The sequence below is a fragment of the Megascapheus bottae genome, chromosome 2 (genome assembly GCF_031878675.1).
Source record: "Megascapheus bottae isolate mThoBot1 chromosome 2, mThoBot2.hap1, whole genome shotgun sequence".
NCBI classification, from domain to species: domain Eukaryota; kingdom Metazoa; phylum Chordata; class Mammalia; order Rodentia; family Geomyidae; genus Megascapheus; species Megascapheus bottae.
Genome location: NC_143510.1, coordinates 26,844,452 through 26,869,946, shown reverse-complemented (window position 1 = coordinate 26,869,946; position 25,495 = coordinate 26,844,452). Strand labels below are relative to the sequence as shown.

General features: G+C 36.6%; 1 protein-coding gene and 1 pseudogene across 2 annotated transcripts in view; both read left to right on the top strand.

Annotated features, from left to right (window-relative positions):
* Dnah12 (dynein axonemal heavy chain 12) overlaps positions 1-25,495 on the top strand; it is a 160,908-nt gene that overhangs the window by 31,961 nt on the left and 103,452 nt on the right. For both annotated transcript variants that reach the window (XM_090322530.1, XM_090322537.1), the window contains exons 19-31: positions 3,559-3,753; positions 6,111-6,232; positions 6,332-6,614; positions 9,308-9,427; positions 10,123-10,279; positions 10,846-11,018; positions 15,260-15,412; positions 15,664-15,903; positions 16,545-16,790; positions 17,331-17,450; positions 20,418-20,527; positions 23,189-23,372; positions 23,498-23,638. In XM_090322530.1, coding sequence (XP_090178656.1) covers positions 3,559-3,753; positions 6,111-6,232; positions 6,332-6,614; positions 9,308-9,427; positions 10,123-10,279; positions 10,846-11,018; positions 15,260-15,412; positions 15,664-15,903; positions 16,545-16,790; positions 17,331-17,450; positions 20,418-20,527; positions 23,189-23,372; positions 23,498-23,638 — 2,244 coding nt within the window. The remainder of the gene's footprint in view (positions 1-3,558; positions 3,754-6,110; positions 6,233-6,331; positions 6,615-9,307; positions 9,428-10,122; positions 10,280-10,845; positions 11,019-15,259; positions 15,413-15,663; positions 15,904-16,544; positions 16,791-17,330; positions 17,451-20,417; positions 20,528-23,188; positions 23,373-23,497; positions 23,639-25,495) is intronic.
* Positions 12,700-13,220, top strand: LOC150066602 (ragulator complex protein LAMTOR3 pseudogene; annotated as a pseudogene).

Below are 25,495 nucleotides of genomic sequence, written 5' to 3'. Positions count from 1 at the left end.
TCAGTTATAATAGGTACTTAAAGCTTCTGTTAAAAAAAAAAAGGACATAGCCAACAGACAAGATAAAATAATGGCATTCACAGGGAAGTGGATGAATCTAGAGCAAATCATGTTGAGTGAGACAAGTCAAGACCAAAGGAACAAAGGCACATGGTATCCTTAATATGTGGCTATTAGATCTACACAGTACAAGAGCGAGGACTCAATATTTGCGTACCCAATGCTATGGACATGGTATTGGAAATATAAACACAACTACATAGACATAAAAATTTATGACTCTATAGACATGTTTTATTACATAGATTAATATGTATCTATGACATACAAATCCTCAGTCTAATTTTAATTATGTTCTAAAATCTAAGTGCCAGTGATTGTATATAGAGATTCCCTTCTTGAATACTTATTTGTTAAATACATCATTTGAAATATGATGTAAAAATCAATGTTAATAAATTCTTTAATAAAAAAAGGAAGGACAAGACCAATCAATTACATCTTTAGAACAAAGGTCTGAAACTACCTGCAGGCAAGGAATAACAACACTTCCTGACACCCCCTCCCCCAAATATACCATGACAGGAGTAATCATCCCATTGGAACCAGATTCCTCCCTTCAATAATGGCTTCTCTGGAATTCTTTTCAAAACTACAGTGGAGACAGTGATCAATGAGGCCAACTCTACCAGAGACTATTTAACTATGCATACCTCTTTCTTTCTGCTCCAATATTTCGTTTACTTAAACTTAATGCACAGGTTTACACTCTGAGAATGGGCTAAAATGCTTACTTTGACCTTTCCTGTGGCATAGCTGTGCTTTTCATTGGATAGCTACACCCTTCATTTCTGCCTTTTAGAATCTCTCTCTCTCCCTCCCTCCCTCTCTCTGTCTCTCTCTGTCTCTGTCTCTGTCTCTGTCTCTCTGTCTGTCTCTCTCTCTCTCTCTCTCTCTCTCTCTCTCTCTCTCTCTCTCTCTCTCTCTCTCTCTCTCTCTCTCTGTCTCTCTCTCTCTCTCTCTCTCTGTCTCTCTCTCTTCCTTCCCCCCTCCTCTCGATTGTGGGGCTTGAACTCTGGGCCTGGGTGCTGTCCCTGAGCTCTTCAGCTCAAGTCTAGTGCTTTACCACTTTGACCCACAGAACCATTTATGATTTTCTGGTAGTTAATTGCAGATAAGAGTCTCATGGATTTTCGGGCCAGGAGTTTGGCCTAGTGGTTAAAGTGCTTGCCTAGCATGCATGAAGACCCGGTTCGATTCCTCAGTACCACATACATAGAAAAAAGCCGGAAGTGGTGCTGAGGCTCAAGTGGTAGAGCTCTAGCCTTGAGAAAGTCCAAGGACAGTGCTCAGGCCCTGAGCTCAAGCCCAGGACTGGCAAAAAAAAAAAAAAAAAAAAAGAGTCTCATGGATTTTCATGCCCAGGCAGGCTTTGTTTGAATCATGATCCTCAGGTCTCAGCCTCTTGAGTAGCTAGAATTAGAGGCCATTGTCTTTTTATTTGATGTATTGGGCAAATGCCTGGTCCTGATGTGTTAGTACCATTGGAAGTTGGACTACTGGTGCAGAACTCTTACTACACTGTAAAATATAGGACACTGGCAGTATTTCTGTCTTTTAGCCACTAGGTAATTGTAGCACCTTCTTCCTGTCAGTTATGATAACTGACACAGTGATAGTTCCAGATACTGTCAAATGTGGAAAGCAAAACCCACAAAAGTTAATAATCACTGGTGTAAAGTAGGACATATTCTTTCAGAACTTAGACTTTTTTTCTTTACAGATTAGAGAACTGGTTTAAATAACTTTATAATCACTTACAAATGTAAATTCCAATGATACAGGAAAACCCCATAACCTTCTAGTTTTTCAAAGCACCCAAAGTAATCTTATAAGCTGTTTTATATTGACACAAAAAGATTGGGAATTTAAAATAAAATTTTTAATAATTCATACTTTTTTATTTTTATTTTATTTATTTATTTATTTATTTATTTATTGCCAGTCCTGGGCTTGAGCTCAGGGCCTGAGCACTGTCCTTGGACTTTCTCAAGGCTAGAGCTCTACCACTTGAGCCTCAGCACCACTTCCGGCTTTTTTCTATGTATGTGGTACCGAGGAATCGAACCTGGGTCTTCATGCATGCTAGTTAAGCACTTTAACCACTAGGCCAAACTCCCGGACTTATTTTATTTTTTATTAAAGAATTTATTAACATTGATTTTTACATCATATTTCAAATGACATGTTTAACAAGTGTTCAAGAAGGGAATCTCTATATACAACCACTGGCACTTAGTTTTTAGAACTTAATCAAAACTAGGCTAAGGGTTTGTATATCATAGATACATTAATTTATGAAATAAAACAGTATGTCTATAGAGTCATAGGTTTTTATGTTTATATAGTTATGTTTATATTTCCATTACCATGTCCATAGCATTGGGTATGCAAATATTGAGTCCTCGCTCTTGTACTCTTTGGATCTAATAGCCACATATTAAGGATACCATGCGTCTTTTGTTCCTTTGGTCTCACTCAACATGATTCACTCTAGGTTCATCCACTTCCCTGCGAATGCCATTATTTTATCTTGTCTATTGGCCATGTAGAATTCCATTGTTTATATATATATCTCACATTTTCTGTATCCATTCATCTGCAGTAAGGCATCTGGATTGTTTCTATCGCCTGGCTATTGTGAATACTGCAGAGATGAACATAGCTGAGCAGGTGTCCTTATCATATCTTGGGTTATGATGTTCAGGGTAGATGCCCAGAAGTGGTATGTTGGGATCATAGGGAAGGTCTATTTTCAGTTCTTTAAGAAACCTCCACACTGCTTTCCAGAGTGGCTAACTAGTTTACATTCCCACCAGCAATGTAGTAGGGTTCCTTTTTCTCCACAACCCCGCCAGCAACCGTCATTGTCTGAGTTCAAAATCTTGGCCATTCTTATTGGGGTAAGGTGGTATCTTAGGGTTGTTTTTATTTGCATTTCCTTTATGACCATAGATGATGAACATTTTCTCATCTGCTTTTCTGCCATTTTAATCTCTTCTTCTGATAGGTCTCTCTTTAGTTCCCTTGCCCATTTAGTGAATGGTTTGTTGGGTTTGGGGGGGATTAGTTTCTTGAGTTCCCTGTAGATACTGGATATTAAGCATTTGTCAGATGTATTATTGGTAAATATTTTTTCCCAGTTGGTTGGCTATCTCTCTACTTTTGCGACTATGTTTTTATCTGTACAGAAACTTTTTATTTTTAGGTAGTCCCATTTATCGAGTCTCTCTCCAATCTGTTGTGACCATGGGATTCTGTTCAGGAATCTTTTGCCTGTGCCTATGAGTTCCAGTGTCTCTCCTACTTTATCATGTAGCAGATTCATGGTTTCCAGTCTGACATTGAGGTCTTTGATCCACTTTGAGTTAATGCTTGTGCATGGCGAAAGGCTAGGGTCAATTTTTAGTTTTCTGCATGTGGCTGTCCAGTTTTGTAATTCATACTTTTTTATGTAACTAAAATTTGCTTATTTAATTTGGTATTCTTTCAATTAAGGCCTGGGAGGACCGTCTGATTCGAATACAAGAAACAATTGATGAATGGTTAAAAGTACAAGCTCAGTGGCTGTACTTGGAGCCCATCTTTTGTTCTGAAGATATCATGCAGCAGATGCCAGAAGAAGGACGTCAGTTTCAGACAGTAGACAGACATTGGAGGGACATAATGAAGTTTTGTGCAAAAGATCCAAAGGTGAAGTGTTTGGCTTTTCTCTTTAGAATAAATGAACCTTTATTTTTGGATAGTGAAAACATTTGGGCCAGGTGCTGGTGGCTCATGCCTACAATCCTAGCTATTCAAGAGGCTTCAATCTTGAGGTTGCAGTTCAAAGCCAGTCGGGGCAGGCTCTTATCCAGTACACTACTCAGAAAAAGCTGGAAGCTCAAATAGTGGAGTGGTAGAGGCTCAGGGACTGTATGCAGGCTGTTCCTGAAATTGATTTTATTTTTTCTGATAACAAAGTTTATCTATTCCTACCAGTTGGAAAGTTTTGTTTTGTTTTTTACCAGTCCTGGGCTTGAGCTCAGGGCCTGAGCACTTTCCTTGGACTTTCTCAAGGCTAGAGCTCTACCACTTGAGCTTCAGCACCACTTCCAACTTTTTTTCTATGTACGTGGTACCAAGGAATCGAATCCGGGCCTTCGTGCATGCTAGGCAAGCACTCTACCACTAGGCCAAACTCCCGGCCCCATAGGAATGTTTAAAAGCATTAAAGTAATTTTATTTTTCAATTCATAAAATACAGTACAATTCTAATATATATTTACATAGTAGAGCTATATCAAGTGTATATTTAATTTACTTCTGCCACTCCTTACAGATTAAATAGATAAATAAAATGAAGATAGGGGAAATAATGGATAAGAACAAGTGATTCTCTATATGTTTGAGCATAGCACTTGTGTGTGATTCTAATGTTGACAGGCTATGTGTTTTTCATGCATGTACACATAGACCGTAGCTATAATCTACTTTTTATTGTTTTATTTTTTCATGTCTTGGGGCTTGTCCTTGAGCTTTCTCAAGGCTAGCACACTACATTTAAGCTATAGCACCACTTTTGTTTTTTTCTTTTCTTTCTTTCTTTTTTTGCCAGTTCTGGGGCTTAGACTCAGGCCTATACTTGGGCATTCCTCAAGGCTAGTGCTCTACGACTTGAGCAACAGTGCCATTCTGGCTTTTTCTGTGTATATGGTACTGAAGAATCAAACCTGGTTCTTTGTGCATGCTAGACAAACACTCTACCACTAGGCCATGCTCTTGGCCCACTTTTGGCTTTTTATGTGTACACAGAACTAAGGAATTGAACCCAGGGCTTCATGCATGCAATACATAAAATTTCCAGTGTCTGTAAAACACTGGCAAGCAGTCTAACACTAGACCATACTCCCAGCCCTTTATTGTTATTTTTAAGATTTGTTCAAAGGAATTATAATTTCAAAAATCCAGTTATGAGTGCAATGCTTCTTTTATATCTCTTTTTTAAAATCTAGCATTCATCAAGATGTATTATACTTACAAGATGATTTGTTGAATGGTCCAACTACTTAAAGAGAATAAAAACATAATTTAAAATATCTAAAATTTAAGTTAAAAGACAAGAACTTATTCCACTGGTGAATAAAAGCCTAACTTAGTAAGTGTTAGATTTATTAAGAGTCAATAATGTACTGAAATTTAATAGTTTCAAGGTCTTGGTCTTACCTGTTGACTTTAGAAACTTAATCATACCTGGTTTTATATAAATCAGAGGTCAAGAATTTTTTCTATGAAGGCATGATAATAAATATTAGGCTATATGAAACATGCTCATTTTTTCTAGCTATATTTTGTTTTGTTTTGTTTTGTTTTTTTGCCAGTCCTGGGCTTGAGCTCAGGGCCTGAGCACTGTCCTTGGATTTTTCTCAAGGCTAGAGCTCTACCACTTGAGCCTCGGCACCACTTCCAGCTTTTTTTCTCTGTATGTGGTACCAAGGAATTGAACCCGGGTCTTCGTGCATGCTAGGCAAGCACTCTACCACTAGGCCAACCTCCCGGCCCCCTCTAACTATATATTTCTAATTAAAATTTTTTAAAGGTGATGTACAGAAGGGTTACAGTTATGTAAATTAGAGAATGAATACATTTTCTAAGTGCTTAATTCTGTTTTCATTGTAGTGAAGAAAGTAATGAGACAATATGTAAATAATGGATGTGTTTGTGGTACAAAAAAGTGTTTTATAGACACTGAAAATTTTACCTATTATGAAGATATTGTTTTAGGATTTGTAACCTTTTTTCTGTGTGTGTGTGTGTGTGTGTGTGTGTGTGTGTGTGTGTGTGTGTGTGCCAGAATAGTACTAGGGCTTAAATTGAGGGCTAGGTGCTATTCCTTCCTTATTTCTCTCTCTCTCAATATTAGAGCTCTACCACTTGAGCCACAGCTTCACTCCTGGCTTTTTGGGTGGTTATTTAGAGATGAGTCTCATGGACTCTGGTTTGAACCACAATGTTTATATCTTATAAATTTAATATATAAGAGTCTCTTAATATAAACATGTCTCTTTTAGGTTCTTGCTGCTACTTCTTTAACAGGTCTACTGGAAAAACTACAAAACTGCAATGACCTTTTGGAGAAAATTATGAAAGGACTTAATGCATATCTTGAAAAGAAGCGTCTTTTCTTCCCTCGGTATGATGGATAATCAATTAATTGGGCCATACTTTAAAGCATTTTCTAATGTATGGTCAATTATCACTAAAACTTTTGTATTTGCATGTTTTTCTCTAGTTTTTTCTTCTTATCTAATGATGAAATGTTAGAGATTTTGTCAGAGACCAAAGATCCACTTAGAGTTCAGCCACACTTGAAAAAATGTTTTGAGGGCATTGCTAAATTGGAATTCCTTCCCAATTTGGACATCAGGGCCATGTACAGCTCTGAAGGTGAACGAGTGGCACTTATTGAACTTATTTCCACATCTGCAGCGCGAGGAGCTGTAGAAAAATGGCTCATTCAAGTGGAAGATCTAATGCTCCGAAGTATTCATGATGTGATTGCTGCATCCAGGCTGGTATGTCTCCTATGGCTTGATATAGACCTGGTATTCTACAAGTGTTGTGTCTTAAGAAATTTTTAATGAGTTCTAGTAAATTATTTTAAACAACTTATTTTATTTTTCTATTTGTTAGTAACAACATCATCATTGCGGTACTATTGTTTTGAACTGAAAGCATGTGTTTGCTATGCTCTATCTCTTGGGAACCTTTTTGCTTTAGTTAGTTTTGAGTAGGGTCTCATGGCTTTGCCTGGGGTGAGCCTTGGAATGCCATCTGCTTCTTTTGAGCTGGAATGACAATGACTATGTTTGGCTTATTGGTTAAGATGAAAGTCTTGCTGACTTTTTGCCCTGGCTGGCCTCCATCTATGATCCTCATTATCTCTGCCTCCCAAGTAGCTGAGAGTACTATGTACAGCTGATACTAACATTATTAAAAATAATAATACTATTAAAAGGTACACATTTTTTTCAAAAACTGCTTTGTTATATGGCAACTCCTCTGTACAACTATTTAAGGATTAAAAATTATTAGTAAGCCAGTGCTGGTTGCTCATGCATAGCTTTGAACCGTGATCCTCAGATCTCAGCCTTCTGAGTAACTAGGATTATAGGTGTGAGCCACAGGTGCCCAACTTAAATTTCTTTTAAGTGTAATGGAAGGCTATTGGTATTTAGATGTAATCTGACTAATATTTTTAGCCACTGTGGTTATAGTATAAAGGATAAATTACTCAGAGAAAATATAAAGACACATTAAGAGACCCTTGAATAAGCTTGAATATAAGTTGATATGACAGAAGACAAACTAGAAAAAAAGTAGAAAAGTAAACAGGTTTACATTATTTGTTATTGTTTTCTTGATAATGACCTTTTTTTTTTTTTTTGGTGGTTCATGGGGCTTGAACTGGTCTGGATGCTGTCCTTGAGCTCTTCAGCTCAGGGCTACCACTCTACCCCTGGGCCTGGGCATTGTCCCTGAGCTATTCAGCTCAAGGCTACCCTTGAGACAAGCCCCATTTCTCATTTTCTAGGAGTTAATTGGAGATAAGAGTCTCAAGTCCTTTTGCGCCCAGGGTGGCTTTGAACCTTGATCCTCAGATCTTAGCTACTCTGTTCCTCAGAGTAGCTAGGATTATAGGTGTGAGCCACTGCCCCTCCCCCCCACCACACGCCGCCCTCCCCCCCCCCAGCTGATAATAACCATTCTAACTGGGGTGAGGTAGAATCTCAGTGTTGTTTTGATTTGCATTTCCTTTCTGGACAAAAATATTGAGCATGTCTTTATGTGTCTATTTACTTTTTTTCCTGAGAAATATCTCTTTAAGTCATTAGCTCATTTATTAATTGAGTTTTCTCTTGAGGGCTTAACTTTATTGAGCTCTAAGTACAGTCTGGATATTATATCCCTTGTTTTTTGTTTTTTTTTTGTTGTCTTTTTACCAGTCCTGGGCTTGAGCTCAGGGCCTGAGCACTGTCCTTGGACTTTCTCAAGGCTAGAGCTCTACCACTTGAGCCTCAGCACCACTTCTGGCTTTTTTTTCTATATGTGGTACCGAGGAATCGAACCCGGGTCTTCATGCATGCTAGGCAAGCACTTTAACCACTAGGCCAAACTCCCGGCCCTTATCCCTTGTTTTTTGTGTGGCTGGTAAAAATCTTCACCCATTCTTATAGGCTTTCTTTTTAGCTTGTTAGCTATACCCTTTGCTATGAAGAAATGTTTAAGTTTGATGCAATCTTATTTATCAAGTTGTAGCAAATTTAAATTATGATTTTTTTCTCTAAAAATATTTAAATCATTTTCAAACAAAAGTATTAGTAGCAAATGAAAACATACTTTGGACTCAAAAGCATAGAATGTTCAATGGTACATAATTGAACAAATACAGCATGGTCATACAAGATTTTAAGTAAGTTATAGATAAAATAATATGAGTTCTAATTGCTACTCCAGTTTTTTTTAATTTTTTTATTAAAGAATTTATTAACGTTGATTTTTACATCATATTTTAAATGACAAGTTTAACAAACAAGTGTTTAAGAAGGGAATCTCTATAATCACTGGGACTTAGTTTTTAAAATATCTAGTCTCCTTTTAAACTGAATCTTAGTATCAATATAACTAATCTATTTGGGTCTTTTAGTTAATGAAATATCTATATTTTCATTATATTAGAATATATTTTCATTATATTAATTCTTTGTCAAAATTTGATGGCCAACCCAGCAAAGGCACATAAAAATCATAAAAAATAAACTTAGGAGAATCAATAATCAAATATGTTTAGTGATAATTCAGTCTTATCATTATTGGTACCTAGTTTTTCATGCTTTTTTTTTTTGCCAGTCCTGGGCGTGGGCTCAGGGCCTGAGCAGTGTCCTTGGGTTTTTTCAAGGCTAGAGCTCTACCAGATGGACCAAGCACCACTTCTGACTTTTTTTCTATGTATGGAATCAAACCCAGGTTTTTGTGAATGCTAGGCAAGTACTCTACTCCAAGGCCAAACTCCTGGACCTTCATGCTTTTACAAGCACAAAAATTAAAAGTGTAACCATTAATGTTCAGTTCAGGTCTTTTAAGGTTTTTAGTGATTATATGATAGTCTATCTTATAAATGTTCCAACTATTACATTTCTTATTGTTAGACATTGGCTTCTTTTCCTTCTGCAATCTTGTAAATTAGACATTCATTTTGGTTACTTAGGCTTATCCAGAATCGGCAAGAAGAGACTGGGTTAGAGAATGGCCTGGTCAGGTTGTACTTTGTGTTTCTCAGATGTTCTGGACTTCCGAGACACAGGAAGTTATAAGTGGTGGGACAGAGGTAATGTATGATTTTTTTTTTTTTTGCCAGTCATGGGGTTGAACTTAGGGCCTGGGCAAATGTCCTTGGATACTTTTTGCTCAAGGCTAGCACTCTACCACTTGAGCCACAGCTCCACTTCTGGCTTTTTCTGAGTATGTGGTACTGTACCACTTGAGCCACAGCTCCACTTCTGGCTTTTTCTGAGTATGTGATACTGAGGAATCGAACCCAGGGCTTTGTGCATGCTAGGCAAGCACTCTACCACTAGGTTATACTCCTGGCCCCATTATTTGATTTTTTTTTTTTTGCCAGTCCTGGGCTTGAGCTCAGGGCCTGAGCACTGTCCTTGGACTTTCTCAAGGCTAGAGCTCTACCACTTGAGCCTCAGCACCACTTCTGGCTTTTTTCTATGTATGTGGTACAGAGGAATCGAACCCGGGTCTTCATGCATGCTAGGCAAGCACTTTACACTAGGCCAAACTCCTGGTCCCAGCCCATTATTTGATTTTTAACAGCGTTCTTTTCTTCATTCTATATTTCCTAGTTTGCTTTTTCGTTCTTTATGAAGTTATAATTCCTTCATTAAAATGATGCAATTATTTGAAAAATTTTAATTTTAATAGGTTTACCCAAAATTTTGTTTCATAAATGAGTCTATAGAATGTTTGAAGTACTATGTATATAATCAATTAAATTACTCTATTATTTTGTAGGGATTAAAGAAGTACTATAAAGAACTCCAGTATCAACTGAATGATATTGTAGAGCTAGTAAGAGGAAAATTGTCTAAACAGACCAGGATTACTCTAGGGGCTTTGGTTACAATTGATGTCCATGCTAGAGATGTGGTCATGGATATGATTGAAATAGGTATGTGACTTTTTCTCTAATATTAAGAAACAAAGACTTATACTCTAAGTCCTTCTTTTCCTCTACAAGAGTCTTTTTACATGCTATTTTCTGTAAGTTGGGAGACATGATTTATTTTGATATTCATTGTTATAAAAGATAACACAATGCCTGGGTCCCTCTGATCATAAAAAAGTAATATTTATTGAAATGAACTCCAAGAAATGGAAACAAGAGGTTTTTTTTTCTTTGCTTTTGTTTTATTTTCTTTTTGTTTTATCTATCTGTATGTGGGAGAGTAAGGGAGGACAAAGAAATGGAGGGACAAAGAATGAACAAATACAATAGATACTATGCTGAAAATGAACTGTATAACTTATGGGGGGAATGAGAGGGAAAGACTTGTAAAGAACAAGGGAAGGAGTGACATTGTCCAAAAAGAAATGTCCTCATTACCTGACTTACGTAGCTGTAACCTCTCTGTATATTACCTTTATAATAACAATAAAAACAAATATATATATAATATTACAACATTTATTTTGAAATCATTTCGATTTAAGGATTATATGTCTTATTCTTTCTAGGAGTCTCACAAGATACAGATTTTCAGTGGCTGGCTCAGCTTCGTTATTACTGGGAATATGACAATGCTCGAGTTCGTATCATTAATTGCAATGTAAAATATGCTTATGAATACCTTGGCAACTCACCGCGTCTTGTCATTACTCCTCTAACTGACAGGTGTTATAGAACATTGGTATGTATTTAAATGATTTTATTTTGAGCACTAAAGATTAGTTTTTGGTGTAATAGCCTATTTTTTATCCACATTTAGTGTTGACCATCTTCTATTATTGTATCTGTAACATTTGAATTTAATTATCCCTTTGTCATCCCAAATCCTTTTAAAGTGCAATCAAGATGAATATTTACTTTTTCTCTTTTTTCCCCATATATTTTTATTGTAATTAATAGAAGGGTTACATTATATTCACCAGATAGAAGGTTCATTGCTTCACAAACATTGGTACCCTTTCTCATGTCTTGATCCCCATTTCCCTCCCCCCATCCCCATCCCTCATCTTGTTTTCCCCCCTTCCCTATCCTGTTTCAAATAACCAAATATACATATATACAATATATCAGATAACAAGGTGAAATACTGTAACAATATGAGATAACCAAGGGACAGCAGAAGAGATGAGAAATAACATAGTACATTAAGGATAACAATCATTCATTATATGGCTTTTGTTTCTATATCCTGGATGTGTTTTCATTTAGCATCATACTATATGGGCTTATGTATCTAGGTTTTGCTCTATTGTAAATCTCTGTTAGGAGAGGTCAAGGTTTCTACTGATTATGACATATGAGGGAAACCATTGAGCCTATGTTCCTTTGAGTCTGGCATACTTCACTTAATATGATTTTTTTCTAAGTCTTTCCATTTCCTTACAAATGGGGGGATGCTATTCTTTCTGACAGCAGCATTGAATTCCATTGTGTATAAATACCACATCTTGTTGATCCAGTAATCAACTGAGGGGCATCTGGGTTGGTTCCATATCTTTGCTATGGTAAATAGTGCTGCAATGAACATCGTTGTTTTAGTGGCTTTAGTATGTCCTTTTTTAGTATTTGAGTTCTACTGTTAATGTCATGGGTCACTTCCATTGGTAATAATTAGAAAAAGGAAGGAACTGGAAGTGTAAAGACAAAACCAAGCTGCAGAAAGTAATACCTATTTTTATAGTGGAGTTATGAGAGTTGATAAAAAGATGAGAAAGGCGTTTTGGGCTCTTAGAACTGTAAATTAGTGTCTCTGAAAGGAAGGAAGAGCTGAATGTAGTGGTTTGTGATGAAGTCTGTGCTTGGCTATGCAAAATAGAACTATAACTACTACAACCCTAGGATAAGGTAGCCAGATAAACACAGAACTTACAGGCAAATCTGAATTTCAAACAACCAACAATTACAATCATGTCACTTAATAAGAGACACATTCTGGGAAATATATTATTAGGTGATATATTGTTATTATGCCAACAGCACAGAACGTACATAAAACTAGATAGTATGGGAAGTGGAGGTATGGCTCAAGTGATAAGACATCAGTTTTGAGCAAAAAAGCAAAGTGAAAGTGCAAAGCCATCCTAGTACCAGCAGTGAATAAATAAATAGATAAATAGTTTACAAAACTAGATGGTATGGTCTTCTATATACCTAGGCAGTTGTCTGATGATAAAGCAAATTTGGGTAGAGCACCTAAGCTTCTATGATAAAACATGTCTGTAGAACTTCTATTTTTTTTCCAGGAAGTTACTTGAGGGCAAGGACCATGTCTGTTTTATTCTGAATCCCTGTGATGAATTAGTACATAGTTATTCCTAAAGATTTGTTGAATAAATGACTCTTAAGCATTAATGTCGGGAGACTCGTCTGTTGCTCTAACGCGGTGGGGATATTCCGGTGGCCGGGAAACCCAGGCGTGCAAGATTGAGCCTCCAAGGGGAAAAGGGTTCGTCATGGCAGATGACCTAAAGCGGTTCCTGTATAAGAAGTTACCAAGTGTTGAAGGACTCCATGCTATTGTTGTGTCAGATAGAGATGGAGTACCTGTTATCAAAGTGGCCAGTGATAATGCTCCTGAGCATGCTTTACGACCTGGTTTCTTGTCTACTTTTGCCCTTGCAACAGACCAAGGGAGCAAACTTGGACTTTCCAAGAATAAAAGCATCATCTGTTACTCTAACACCTACCAGGTAGTTCAATTCAATCGTCTACCTCTCATGGTCAGTTTCATAGCCAGTAGTAATGCCAACACAGGACTAATTGTGAGCCTAGAAAAGGAACTTGCTCCATTGTTTGAAGAATTGATCAAAGTTGTGGAAGTTTCTTAATCTGATGGTGGTTTTGATGTATACCTTATCTTGTTATAAAAACACAAGTCAATCTAGCAATCTTTAGACCACAATAATACTTTTCTGTATATGTATGTAAGACAGGGCCCCCTTTTCCACCTTATACTAAGAATCAGCCTGTAAGTTTAATTTATAGACAGATCAGGTATTACATTTACTTTGTAAGGTCTTTTCTTGAGATTTGAGGGTAACAGGGATAATCTGAAATGGTTCCGTCTGTCACAGCTCCCGTGGAGTTAGTGCAGTCACCACATATGGATGGGATCCTATTCAGTGGATCAGAATCAAAATGGTTCATTGATCCACTCGAGCCCTTGAGTGCTTCCTATCATAAAGGACATAATGAGGACATATTTTTCTTCCATTGTGTTTTATTTCTTTGCATTGAGTGTGAGGAAGATAAAATGGCTTAGTAAAAGTAATAAAAGCAGTACAATCACTAACTTTATATATAGTTACTTTGCGGTTTAGATATCTATCACTAATGAGTTCTTTTCAGAGGGTGCTTCTCTTTAATGAAAAGTAAAACTATAGCTTACTCTTTTCATCCAACTTTGCTCTCTGTAACCAATCAGTATTTTAATGATTGTTCTTTATAAAATTTAAATATGACTTGTTAATGAATCCTGTTTTCAGTATGTATATAAATGATAGTTTTGGCCATTTTTTTCATACATGAATATAAATAAAATAGTATTTTTAAAAATAAAGCATTAATGTCTTATCTGGCACTTTACACTGAATGTATTTCTAAGGTAGAAGTTGATTATTCTGAATTTTAAAAATCGGAATCACATTAAACACTTGAATACAATATTAGACATTGAAATAAGTCTCTTGATACATTTATTACTCAAAATAAAGGGAACATTTTGTGAGCAAATTCCAGAAACCTGAAGTTCCCAGCAATCAAGTTAATGGACATTGGCAGTTCAGCCTCTATTAAGCTAGGATGGGTAGAGAGTATCATGGATACTGATTTTTATTTACTTAGTTATCTGTTGTGGGCTTCTTTTTAGTACATGTAATATTATCATTTCATAGGTTTATTTAAAATTGACATTACTTATTAGAACAGATTCAGATTCATAGCAAAAATAGGGGGATTGCTCCTGTTCTCCCATTATGCAACCGTGATTCTTGACCCAATTTTCTCTAAAAAGAGTTGTCTCATACACTCTCATGGTAAGTTTTGTGAAGCAGATTTCATATGCTTCTAAAAGTTTCTGGCCACTGTCCAAGTCAAAGTATACTCCAGCAATAATTCCAATATGGCTGAACTTAAACATTAGGTAAGAAAAAAAAAAAACAGTGTATGTAGTTATATGTAACCCAAAGTAGAAAGTAGAATAGAACAGTAAGATAGGAATGTAGAAAATTAAGAACATTCAATAAAAAGACAAGTTAGGCAAGTCATAGAATTATATAGTAGGTTATCTGTTTTTCTCCCAAATATGGGCTCTATTCAAGCCACTCAATTTCAAGTATCTACCACCTGGGCTGTTAACCATCTTGACTATGTCGTTATTGTTCTCTTCTACCCTCTCTACAACCACTTTTAAGGAAAACCTTTCTCAATTAGGTTTACTTAATGTTGTCTAGTTTCTCTTTATTATTGTCTTTTTACTTAATGTTGGCTAGTTTCTCTTTTTTATTGTTTTCTTTTTAAAAAAGAAAATGGGTACATGTGAAATATTAGAAGAAAAAAAGTAGCTAGGGTAACAGGCATAAGCTACCAGCAGCCAGCTCTTAAGTCATCTCAAGTCATCAAATGTTAGCTTTCCATAACTGTGGTAAGATACCAGAATAAATCAGCTTAATGAAGTAAAAGTTTTGATTAATAAAAAAAGACAAGGAGATTTTGTTTCACTCATTTGTCTTTTATGTCTTATTGAACTGCTTTTACTTTGTGCAGCTAGAAAAGTTTGTGCTAAAAGTAACTGAATGTAATTAAATAACTAGTTTTTCTGAAGTTACAAATAAGAAAAACAATGTATGTGGTAATCCATTATGTGAGTTCGTTTTTTTTCTAGCTAAGCATAGAATTCTTTTCATATACATATTTTCTTTTCAGATAGGTGCCTTCTATTTAAATCTTGGAGGCGCGCCAGAGGGTCCAGCAGGCACAGGAAAAACTGAAACAACCAAGGACTTGGCTAAAGCTCTTGCTGTCCAGTGTGTGGTATTCAACTGTTCAGATGGGCTAGATTATCTAGCAATGGGAAAGGTAGTTTACTGAATTGATAATAATTAATGCTACATAGGTACAGCTAGGGCTAATTACATATTCTCAAGCAAAGTTATCTTTAAATATTATTTGAATATTGTTTAAGCATTACTTGATCTTTGTTTTTAGGAGTAAAAAACATTGTTTTTATCTTTCTAGCAAACTTTTCCAATTTGACTTAGTTAAATATTATTTTAAGAAATAATGTCATTTCCTAAGGGAAAATATTACCTCTTTTTTCTTGTTGTTAGTTTTTTAAGGGATTAGCTTCTTCTGGTGCTTGGGCTTGCTTTGATGAATTTAACCGAATTGAGTTAGAAGTATTATCAGTGGTGGCTCAACAGATCCTCTGCATTCAGAGAGCCATTCAGCAGAAGTTGGAAGTATTTGTTTTTGAAGGGACAGAACTTAAGCTTAATCCAAACTGTTTCGTAGCTATTACCATGAATCCTGGCTATGCAGGACGTTCTGAATTGCCAGACAATTTGAAGGTAAATTTTCTTTTCTTTTTTTTTATTGTTGGGATAATGTATAGAGTTATATTCATCAGGTAGTAGGTGCATTATTTCTCACATCCTGACACCCCTTCTCATGTGTTTGTCCCCATTTTGAAGGTAATATTTTCTTAAGAGTGTAAGTGTGTTCATCAAAAACAGCAGCATAATTTTCCCATGTATTTATCATTTTCCTTTCGCTTGTTTTCACTTGATAGGAGGTAAATAATTAAAACCTTTTTAGATATCCAAGAGTACTAAGTACACAAAAATATTCTGGTGAAAAAATTAGTTTATGAAAATATGTTTGGGGCTGGGAGCATATCCTAGTGGTAGAGTGCTTGCCTAGCACACACAAAGACCCAGGTTTGATTCCTCAGTACTACATACACAGAAAAAGCTGGAAGTGGTGCTGTGGCAGAGTGCTAGCCTTAAGCAAAAAGCATTCAAGGACAGTGGGTAGGCCCTGAGTTCAAGCCCCAGGACTAGCCAAAAAAAAAAAAAAAAAAAAAAGAAAAGAAAAAAAGAAAATGTGTTGAATATGGAGACTCTTCAGCTTATTGTTTTTTGAGGATTGTACTTAGCTTAAAAGTGGCAGCTTTTATGTAAATTGTTTGTTTCTTTTATTATACTTTCAGGTTCTCTTTAGGACAGTGGCAATGATGGTCCCAAACTATGCCCTAATAGCAGAAATCTCCCTCTATTCCTATGGATTTTTGAATGCCAAACCTCTTTCTGTGAAGATAGTAATGACTTATAGGCTTTGCTCAGAGCAGCTCTCATCACAATTTCATTATGATTATGGAATGCGAGCAGTAAAAGCAGTTTTAGTGGCTGCCGGAAACCTAAAACTAAAATACCCAAATGAAAACGAGGATATACTGGTATGTGTTAAATATGTACTTTGTGAAAACCTCAGTAGAAATTTTTTTTTAGTAAGACCAATCAGGAACTGAATATGGGTAACTGAGAGGGTTATTGATTCAAGTTATATATGTTGAAATAATTGCTTTGGGTTATGTTATTTATTTCAGTGTATGTTATTGGTTTAGTTATTAGTTTTTTATTATATGAATTCCATGGAGTAATGTAAAATAAACTTTCACTTTTAGGCCAGGCATGGTGGCTCATGTCTGTAATCCTAGCTACTTAGGAGGCTGAAATCTTAGGATCGAGGTTCAAAGCCAGCCTGGGTACTAAAGTCCATGAGACTCTTATCTCCAATTAACCACTAGAAAACCGGAAGTGGAGCTGTGGCTTTATGGCTAGGGTGGTGGCCTTGAGCTGAAGAGCTCAGGGACAGTGCCCAGGCCCAGAGTTCAAGCCCCACGACCGACAAAACAAAACCAAACACTTGCATTTTTGTCTAAGGGGATGTATAACTATAGGTGATTAATTTATGGTATCCATTTTTGTAATTTTAGCTTCTTCGATCAATTAAAGATGTAAATGAACCAAAGTTTCTATCACATGACATACCTTTATTTAATGGAATAACTAGTGATTTATTCCCTGGTGTTAAACTTCCTGAAGCTGACTACAATGTAAGTAAATCTATGAGAATTATTAACACTGTATGATAAATTTAGCTGATGCCTTGATTATTTTCAAAGCTTTATCACCAAGGATAAGTAAATTGTGATATTATTTTATTGATGTATCTTCAAGATTAATAATCGTTTTTTTTGGCTTTTTTCAATTTTCTGATAAACTCATTCAATGAATCTTTAACTACATTTTTTGTTTTTGTTTTGTGGTATGTTTAATTTGGTTCTCTCTCTCTCTCTTTTTTTTTTTTTTTTGCCAGTCTTGGGCTTGAGCTCAGGGCTTGAGCACTGTCCTTAGACTTTCTCAAGGCTAGAGCTCTACCACTTGAGCCTCAGCACCAATTCCAGCTTTTTTCTATGTGTGTGGTACCAAGAAATCGAACCAGGGTCTTCGTGCATGCTAGGCAAGCAATCTACCACTAGCCAAACTCCCGCTGTTTTTTTTTTTTTTTTTTAAATAGTAATTCCTGGGGCTGGGAGTTTGGCCTAGTGGTAGAGTGCTCGCCTAGCATGCACGAAGACCCGGGTTTGATTCTTCAGTACCACATACATAAAAAAAAAAAAAGCCAGAAGTGGTGCTGAGGCTCAAGTGGTAGAGCTCTAGCCTTGAGAAAGTCCAAGGACAGTGCTCAGACCCTGAGCTCAAGCCCAGGACTGGCAAAAAAAAAAAAGCAATTCCTCTATTCCTCTTTTCTATCTTTTCCAGTACTTTTCCTTCTTACCTGATTTCTTTTATAACTTTATAAAAAGTTGTTCTAAATTTCTTATTTGCTAATTAATATATCTTAATCATCTGGGAGTTTGTTTACTCTCATTACTTATAAGTTATGATTTTGTTAAGTATTATAAAAACAATTGTGAAAACTAAATGAATACTTTTTTATTATTACATTTATTGTCAGGGCGATGTATAGAGAGGTTACAGTTACATTCATCAGGTAGGGGTACATTACTTTTTTTTTTTTTTTGTGGGTCATTGGGCTTGAATGCAGTCTGGGTTCTTTCCCTAAGCTCTTCAATTCAAGGTCTCCACCCCACCCCTGAACCAAGCCCCACTTCCCATTTTCTAGTGGTTAATTGGAAATAAGAGTCTCCGGTCCTTTTGTGCCTACGCTGGCTTTGAACCTTGATCCTCAGATCTCAGCCTCCTGAGTAGCTAGAATTACAGGTGTGAGCCACCACCCCTGGCTTACATTACTTCTTGAACATTGATACCTTTTCCCATATTTTTCTCCCATTTTCCCTTCCTCATCCCCTCCCCTTCATCTTGTTTTTCCCCTTTCCTTCCCTATTTCAAATAAACATATATACAATATGCCAGGTGCCAAAGTCAGATACAGTAACAACATGAGATTAAACCATGAGAAAAAAAGAGAGAAAAGAACTTCACATAGTACATTAACAACAATCACAAAGATAAACCTCTTGTTTCATATCCTGGAGTTCATTTCGCTTAGCCTTTTCCTATATGGCCACATATACATAGCTTTGAGCTATTATAGCCTTCTGCTAGGAAAATTCTAGATGTACACTAATTATTATAAATGAAGGAAAGCATGGCACCTATGTTTCTTTGGGTCTGGTTTACTTCACTTAATATGATTTTTTTTTCAAGTCTTTTCATTTCCTTACAAATGGGGCAATGTCATTCTTTTTGATGGCAGCATAGAATTCCAGTGTGTATAAATACCACATCTTCTTTTTTTAAAATATTTATTCATATGTGTTTGCATTTTTATTGTAATTAATAAAAGGGTTACATGATATTTGCCAGATAGAAGGTGCATGTCTTTCACATGTCTTTGTCCCCACACATCTTCTTGATCCATTCATCTACTGAGGGGCATCTGGGTTGGTTCTGTATCTTAGCTATGGTAAATAATGCTGCAATGAGCGTGGTTGTGCTAGTAGCCTTAGTATGTCCTTGTTTATGGACATTTGATTAAATGCCCAAGAGTGGGATTGCTGGATCATAGGGGAGTTCTATGTTTAGTCTTTTGAGGATGAATACTATTTTCTCTTTTCTTTTATTGCCAGTCCTGGGCCTTGAATTCAGGGCCTGAGCACTGTCCTTGGGCTTTTTCAATGCTAGGGCTCTACCACTTGAGCCACAGCACCACTTCCAGCTTTTTCTATGTATGTGGTACCGAGGAATCAAACCTGGCTCTTGGTGCATGCTAGGCAAGCGCTCTACCACTAAGCCAAACTCCTGGCCATGAATACTATTTTCTAAAGGGAAAATATGTATTTCCATTTTCCAGGTAGCAATGTTAAGGTACTGATCAATTCAATCAGGAGTGGACCTAAGTTGGAATTCTGTTAAATCATTATTGAGCTGTAGTTTACCTCTGGTTTCAAATATCTTTACAGAGATATTTACAGAGATATTATCCTGCTTTATTATAATAGGTTCCTCTCTCCAGCAGGATTTTTTGATCTAAGCATCTGAAACAAAAGGAGTCCCTTATCTGTGACTTTCCAAATGAATTCTTGGTCTCTTGTGGAATTTCATGTGAAGTAAAAAATCATGGGCAGTGGAAAGAATCATCTTGCATTGGAGTTTTGCATTGAGGTTCCTACAGATTCTAACCCATCTTATCAGTCCACACAACTATTTCAATCTCTGCTAGTTTCTCCTGATTTCGGCAAAGTCTGTCTGTTATTAGCAGGCTCAATCAGATGCTCACTAGACCCATACTTTAAAAATGTTAGCAGTGATAGAAGTAACTGTCAGCTCTATGTAGAAAAGATTCTCCTTTCTGAAATTGGATTTTCTTTAGATTTATTTGCATCTTAAATGCTTTTGTGTTTAGCATATGTTATGCAGTACATAACCCACTGTTGTACTGCTATGACCATTAACATGTCTAATTGTTCTTACATTTAATTATGCAAATAAAGCCTTTTTGTAGTAGTTTATAATAACATTCTATAGAACTACATTCTATATTTCTTTTATTTTAGGAATTTTTAGAATGTGCTAATGAAGCCTGCTCTGAACATAATCTTCAGCCTGTTAAATTTTTTATTGAAAAAATGATTCAGACATATGAAATGATGATTGTTAGACACGGGTAAGATAACATCTGTCATAGTTCGAATTGTGGGTTTTTTTTTTTTTTTTTGCCAATCCTGGGCTTGAGCTCAGGGCCTGAGTACTTTCCTTCGTCTTCTCAAGGCTAGAGCTCTACCACTTGAGCCACAGCACCACTTCTGCCTTTTTTCTATGTATGTGGTACCGAGGAATCAAACCCAGGTCTTCGTGCATGCTAGGCAAGCACTCTACCACTAGGCCAAACTTCCGGCCCTAGATATTGTTTTTTTTAAGTTAACTGCTAAAACAACTAAAATTGAGAACCAAAAAGACAACAAACTTTATGTACTAGATAGGCTAGGAATTAAAGAAGCACTTTCTTCTTAGTTGTTAGACAAAGATTTATTACTCTGCCATACCACATGTCTAACAAGAGTTAAGAAGGAGCTGGGCAGAGTGGTGCATGCCTGTAATCCTAGCATTTGGGAGGTTGAGACAGGAGGACCAAGAGTTTAGGCCAGTCCACTTACATGATGAGAACTTTCAATTAAAAAAAAAAAGGAAAGGAAAAGAAAATATAAACTGATAAAGAGCATTTATTCAAGCCTAGCACCAGTAGCTCATTCTTATAGTTCAAGCTATTTTGGGAAGCAGAAATAGGGAGGATCATGGCTTGAGGCTAGCCTGGGCAGAAAGTTCATGATATTCTCTCTCTCTCTCTTTTTAAATTTCTGCCAGTCCTGGGACTTGAATTCAGGGCCTGAGCACTGTCCTTGGGCTTTCTCAAGGCTAGAGCTCCACCACTTGTGGCATAGCGCCACTTCCGGCTTTTTCTGTATATGTGGTACCAAGGAATCAAACCCAGGTCTTTGTGTATGCTAAGCAAACACTCTACATGGCCCTTTCCTTTTTTTCTTTTTCTTTTTTTTTTCTTGGTCCTCTCCTTCTTAACCTATTTCTTCATACAGGGTCACATCTAATGCTCCAAGTGAGGCTGAGATTAGAAGGCACACTGTTCTGGACTAGTCCAGGCAGAAAAATATATGGAACACTCCATGGAGGGAAGCTGAGATGTAGTGATATGTGCCTGTTGTCCCAGCCATGACAGAAAGTCAAAGGTGATGAGTTAAATAAAGCTTGACACTTGTCTGAATAGGAAGCAAAGTCCTATGTCAGAAATAGCCAGCAAAAAGTCAGGGCTAGAGGTGTGGCTCACATGGTAGAATACTAGCCTAGCAAATGTAAGTTCCTGAGTTAAAACTCCAGAACTGCCAAAAAATAAAAAGCCGGGTGTGGTGGCTCATCCCTGTAATCCTAGCTACTCAGGAGGCCGAGATCTGAGGATCAAGCTTCAAAGCCAGCCCAGGCACAAAAGGAGACTCTTATGTCTGACTAACCTTTAGAAAAGGGAAAGTGATGCTTGGCTTAAGAGTAGGGTGGTAGCCTTGAGCTGAAGAGTTCAGGGACAGACAATGCTCAGGCTGAGTTCAAGCCCCATGACCCATAAAAAAAATGAAAAAGAAAAAAGAGGAAAAAGTTTATTCAGTGATTTAATAGTAATGACTACTACAGTGTGCACTCTTAAGTATCCATAGTATTTTCATATTCCTTCTACTCTATTTCAGTCAGACCTGCCCTGCTGAAATATATATAGTTCCTTGTTAAATCCAGCCATGGCCTTTCATTATATAGTAACACTCACTTTACTATTCTTTCCCTGTAAAACTTGAATTTCATTACCTGTATTATCTTCTAGGTTACCTAAAGGGATACATTTATCTAATGTAAATTATTCTGGAAAAATAATTGTTAATCTTTTAGATTCTGATATATGTTCATTTATGACCTGTGATCTGGCTGTTAATGCTGTGTATATTAAGGGCTTATTATTATTGCAAGAATATCTTCCTGTCTTGTAGCTACCAAAAGCTGTTATTAAGTATAAGGTACTCTTCTGTAATTGAATTTAGTTACTTATAAAACAAAGGTTTATTTGTCACTTGTGCTAGATATTATAGGTTACCAAGGAGGCTCTGCTTATAGTCTTTCAGATCTTATGCTGATAGAGAAGGTATACCTCAACATTATGGGTCATATCTTTGCCTAGAGGGACATAGATATTTGTGGAAGTAATACCCATTAATTTACTTTTATCACTCATTAGTTTAGGACTAGTCACTTGGTCTTTTCAGAGTGTTTAGGAACCTTTGGCAAAAGCATTAGTAATTATGATAATAAGTAAATCCTTTAGAAACAGAAACCCTTCCCTCTTGTCTTCAAGCCACAGTTTTTATTTTAAGAACAAAGAAACATAGCTGGGCCTTTGTGGCTTACACCTATAGTCTTAGCTACTCAAGAGACTGAAATCTGAGGATTCTGATTCAAACCAGTTTGGGCAGCAAAGTCCATGAGAATCTTATCTCCAATTAACCACCAAAAAAGCCAGAAAGAAGTAGAGGAATATATAGACATAATGTCTTTTGTTGTCATTTAATGAATGTATTAGATTCTGTTTTGTTGATAAATGATATTAGTGTGAAAAATGTGATATAGAATCAATCAGTTTAAAAAGTGAATGTGTTTTTGACATATAACTAAAATTATATGTGGAAATTATTTCAGGACAATGTTTTATATACTGGTATAAGTAATTTAGCTTGTTAATTTTTATAATCTGATTGTATTATTACTTCTTTAATAGTTTTATGTTAGTAGGAGAACCTTTTGCAGGTAAGACAAAAGTTCTGCATGTACTGGCTGATACTTTAACTCATATGAACGAACGAGGCTATGGAGAAGAAGAGAAGGTCATTTACAGGACTGTAAACCCCAAGTCAATTACAATGGGCCAACTTTTTGGACAGTTTGACCCCGTGTCTCATGAGGTAATCTATCATACAACATTCTCAACTCTACTGCTGAAGTGCATGTTAAAGCAAGAAGTTTGAAGTGTTTTAAAAAAATCTTGTTTTATAAAAGTAACTTCCCAGTTCTTTCTATTTTTTCTCAGTGGACTGATGGTATCGTGGCAAACACTTTCAGAGAATTTGCCTTATCTGAAACACCAGACAGAAAATGGGTTGTATTTGATGGTCCTATTGATACTTTGTGGATAGAGAGTATGAACACAGTGTTGGATGATAATAAAAAGGTAAATCATCATGCTTAAAAGCAGCACAGATTCAGACATGAATAAACAATTATAGGGCTACAAATACTTTATAAAAAGGGTACAACAAATTAAGTAGGTTTATAAATTATCTTTTAAATGAAAACTTTATTATAGTAAGTCCTGTTTTTTTTTGTAGAAAGAGAGTAATTATATTCAGAATATTGAATGGGCAGAGGTGATATCCCATGCCTGTAGTCCTAGTACTTGAGAGGCTGAGGCAGGAGGATTAGGAGTCTGAGGTCCGCTTGTTATGCTCACCCTCTTAAGCATTGAATGAGGTTGGAGTTACAGTAGAGAGGAGACAGGGCCAATCTCAAAAGCATTAGCAAATGAGGAGGGAATTCTTTTTTTTTTTGGTTGGTTGTAGGGCTTGTACTCTGGGCCTGAGCACTGTCCTTGAGCTCTTCAGCTCAAGGCTACTGCCCTACCCCTGGGCCTGGGTGTTGTCTTTGAGCTCTTCAGCACAAGGCTACCACACTAACCCTTGAGCCACAATACCACTTCTGGTTTTCTCGTGGTTAACTGGAGATAAGAGTTTCATGGTCTTTAGTGCCCAAGCTGGCTTTGAACTGGGATTATCTCAGCCTCCTGAGTAACAGGATTACAGGTGTGAACCACCGAGCCCAGCTTAGAGAAGGGAATTCTTGACTGATGAATGACAGCAAGGGTTGTGAAAAGGGCAAGAGATGTAGCAAAATAGTAGAATAAATGGTATAATAAAGAAAATGCTAGTCCCATGGACCTGGGAGTTTGGCCTAGTGGTAGTGTGCATGTCTAGCATGCACAAAGACCTGGGTTTGATTCCTCAGTACCACATATATAGGAAAAAGATACATGCATAGAAGTGGTGTTGTGGCTCAAATGGTAGAGCTCTAGCCTTGAGAAAGCACAAGGACAGTGCTCAGGCCCTGAGTTCCAGCCCTGGGACTGGCAAAAAAAAAATGCTAATCCTACCTCTCAAACTGGAGGAACAAAGGAGAATGTTTACTGAAAAATTTCTTTCTTTCCTTCCTTCCTTCCTTCCTTCTTTCCTTCCTTCCTTCCTTCCTTCCTTCCTTCCTTCCTTCCTTCCTTCCTTCCTTCTTTTTTTTTGCCAGTCTTGGGGCTTGAACTCACAGCCTGGGCATTGTCCTTGGGCTTTGTCAAGGCTCTTTCTCAAACACTCTACTGCTTGAACCACAGCACCACTTCTGGCCTTTTCTGTGTATGTAGTATGGAGGAATTGAACCCAGGGCTTCCTGCATGCTAGGCAAGCACTCTACCACTAGGCCACACTCTTGGCCCCCTGTAACATTTATTTTAATAAAAGACTAAATGTATATCTTGACCAGTACTGTTGAGCAGAACTTACTGAAGTGTCGCAAAGACCCATACTATCTGATAAGGTAGATGCTAGTTACATGCAGCTCTTTAGCATCTGAAATGTATCATGTTGCATTTGGAAAACTGAACTACAAATATTATTTAATTTTATGTTGGTAAGTAAATGTAAGTAGCTCCTTATAGTTAATGGCTACAATATTGTACAATAAGAGCTGTAAACCACTCATATATTTTATAGCTAAGAAACTGAATCCAGAAACATTAATCATGTCAATGTTGACATATAACTGCATAGAGATAAAACTGGGGATACACAGATGATTGTGGAAGCACTAAGATGATGAATTTAGAAGACTCAGTCCTAATGTTAACTTAGTATATAAATACTTAACAATTATCATTGATACTACTAAAAGTAATAACTCCAAAGATGAATCACTGCAGGAAGGTTGAGTAATAATAACATAATAAGAATCTGAGAGAAAAGAGGCAATTTTGACATCTGATAAAAAA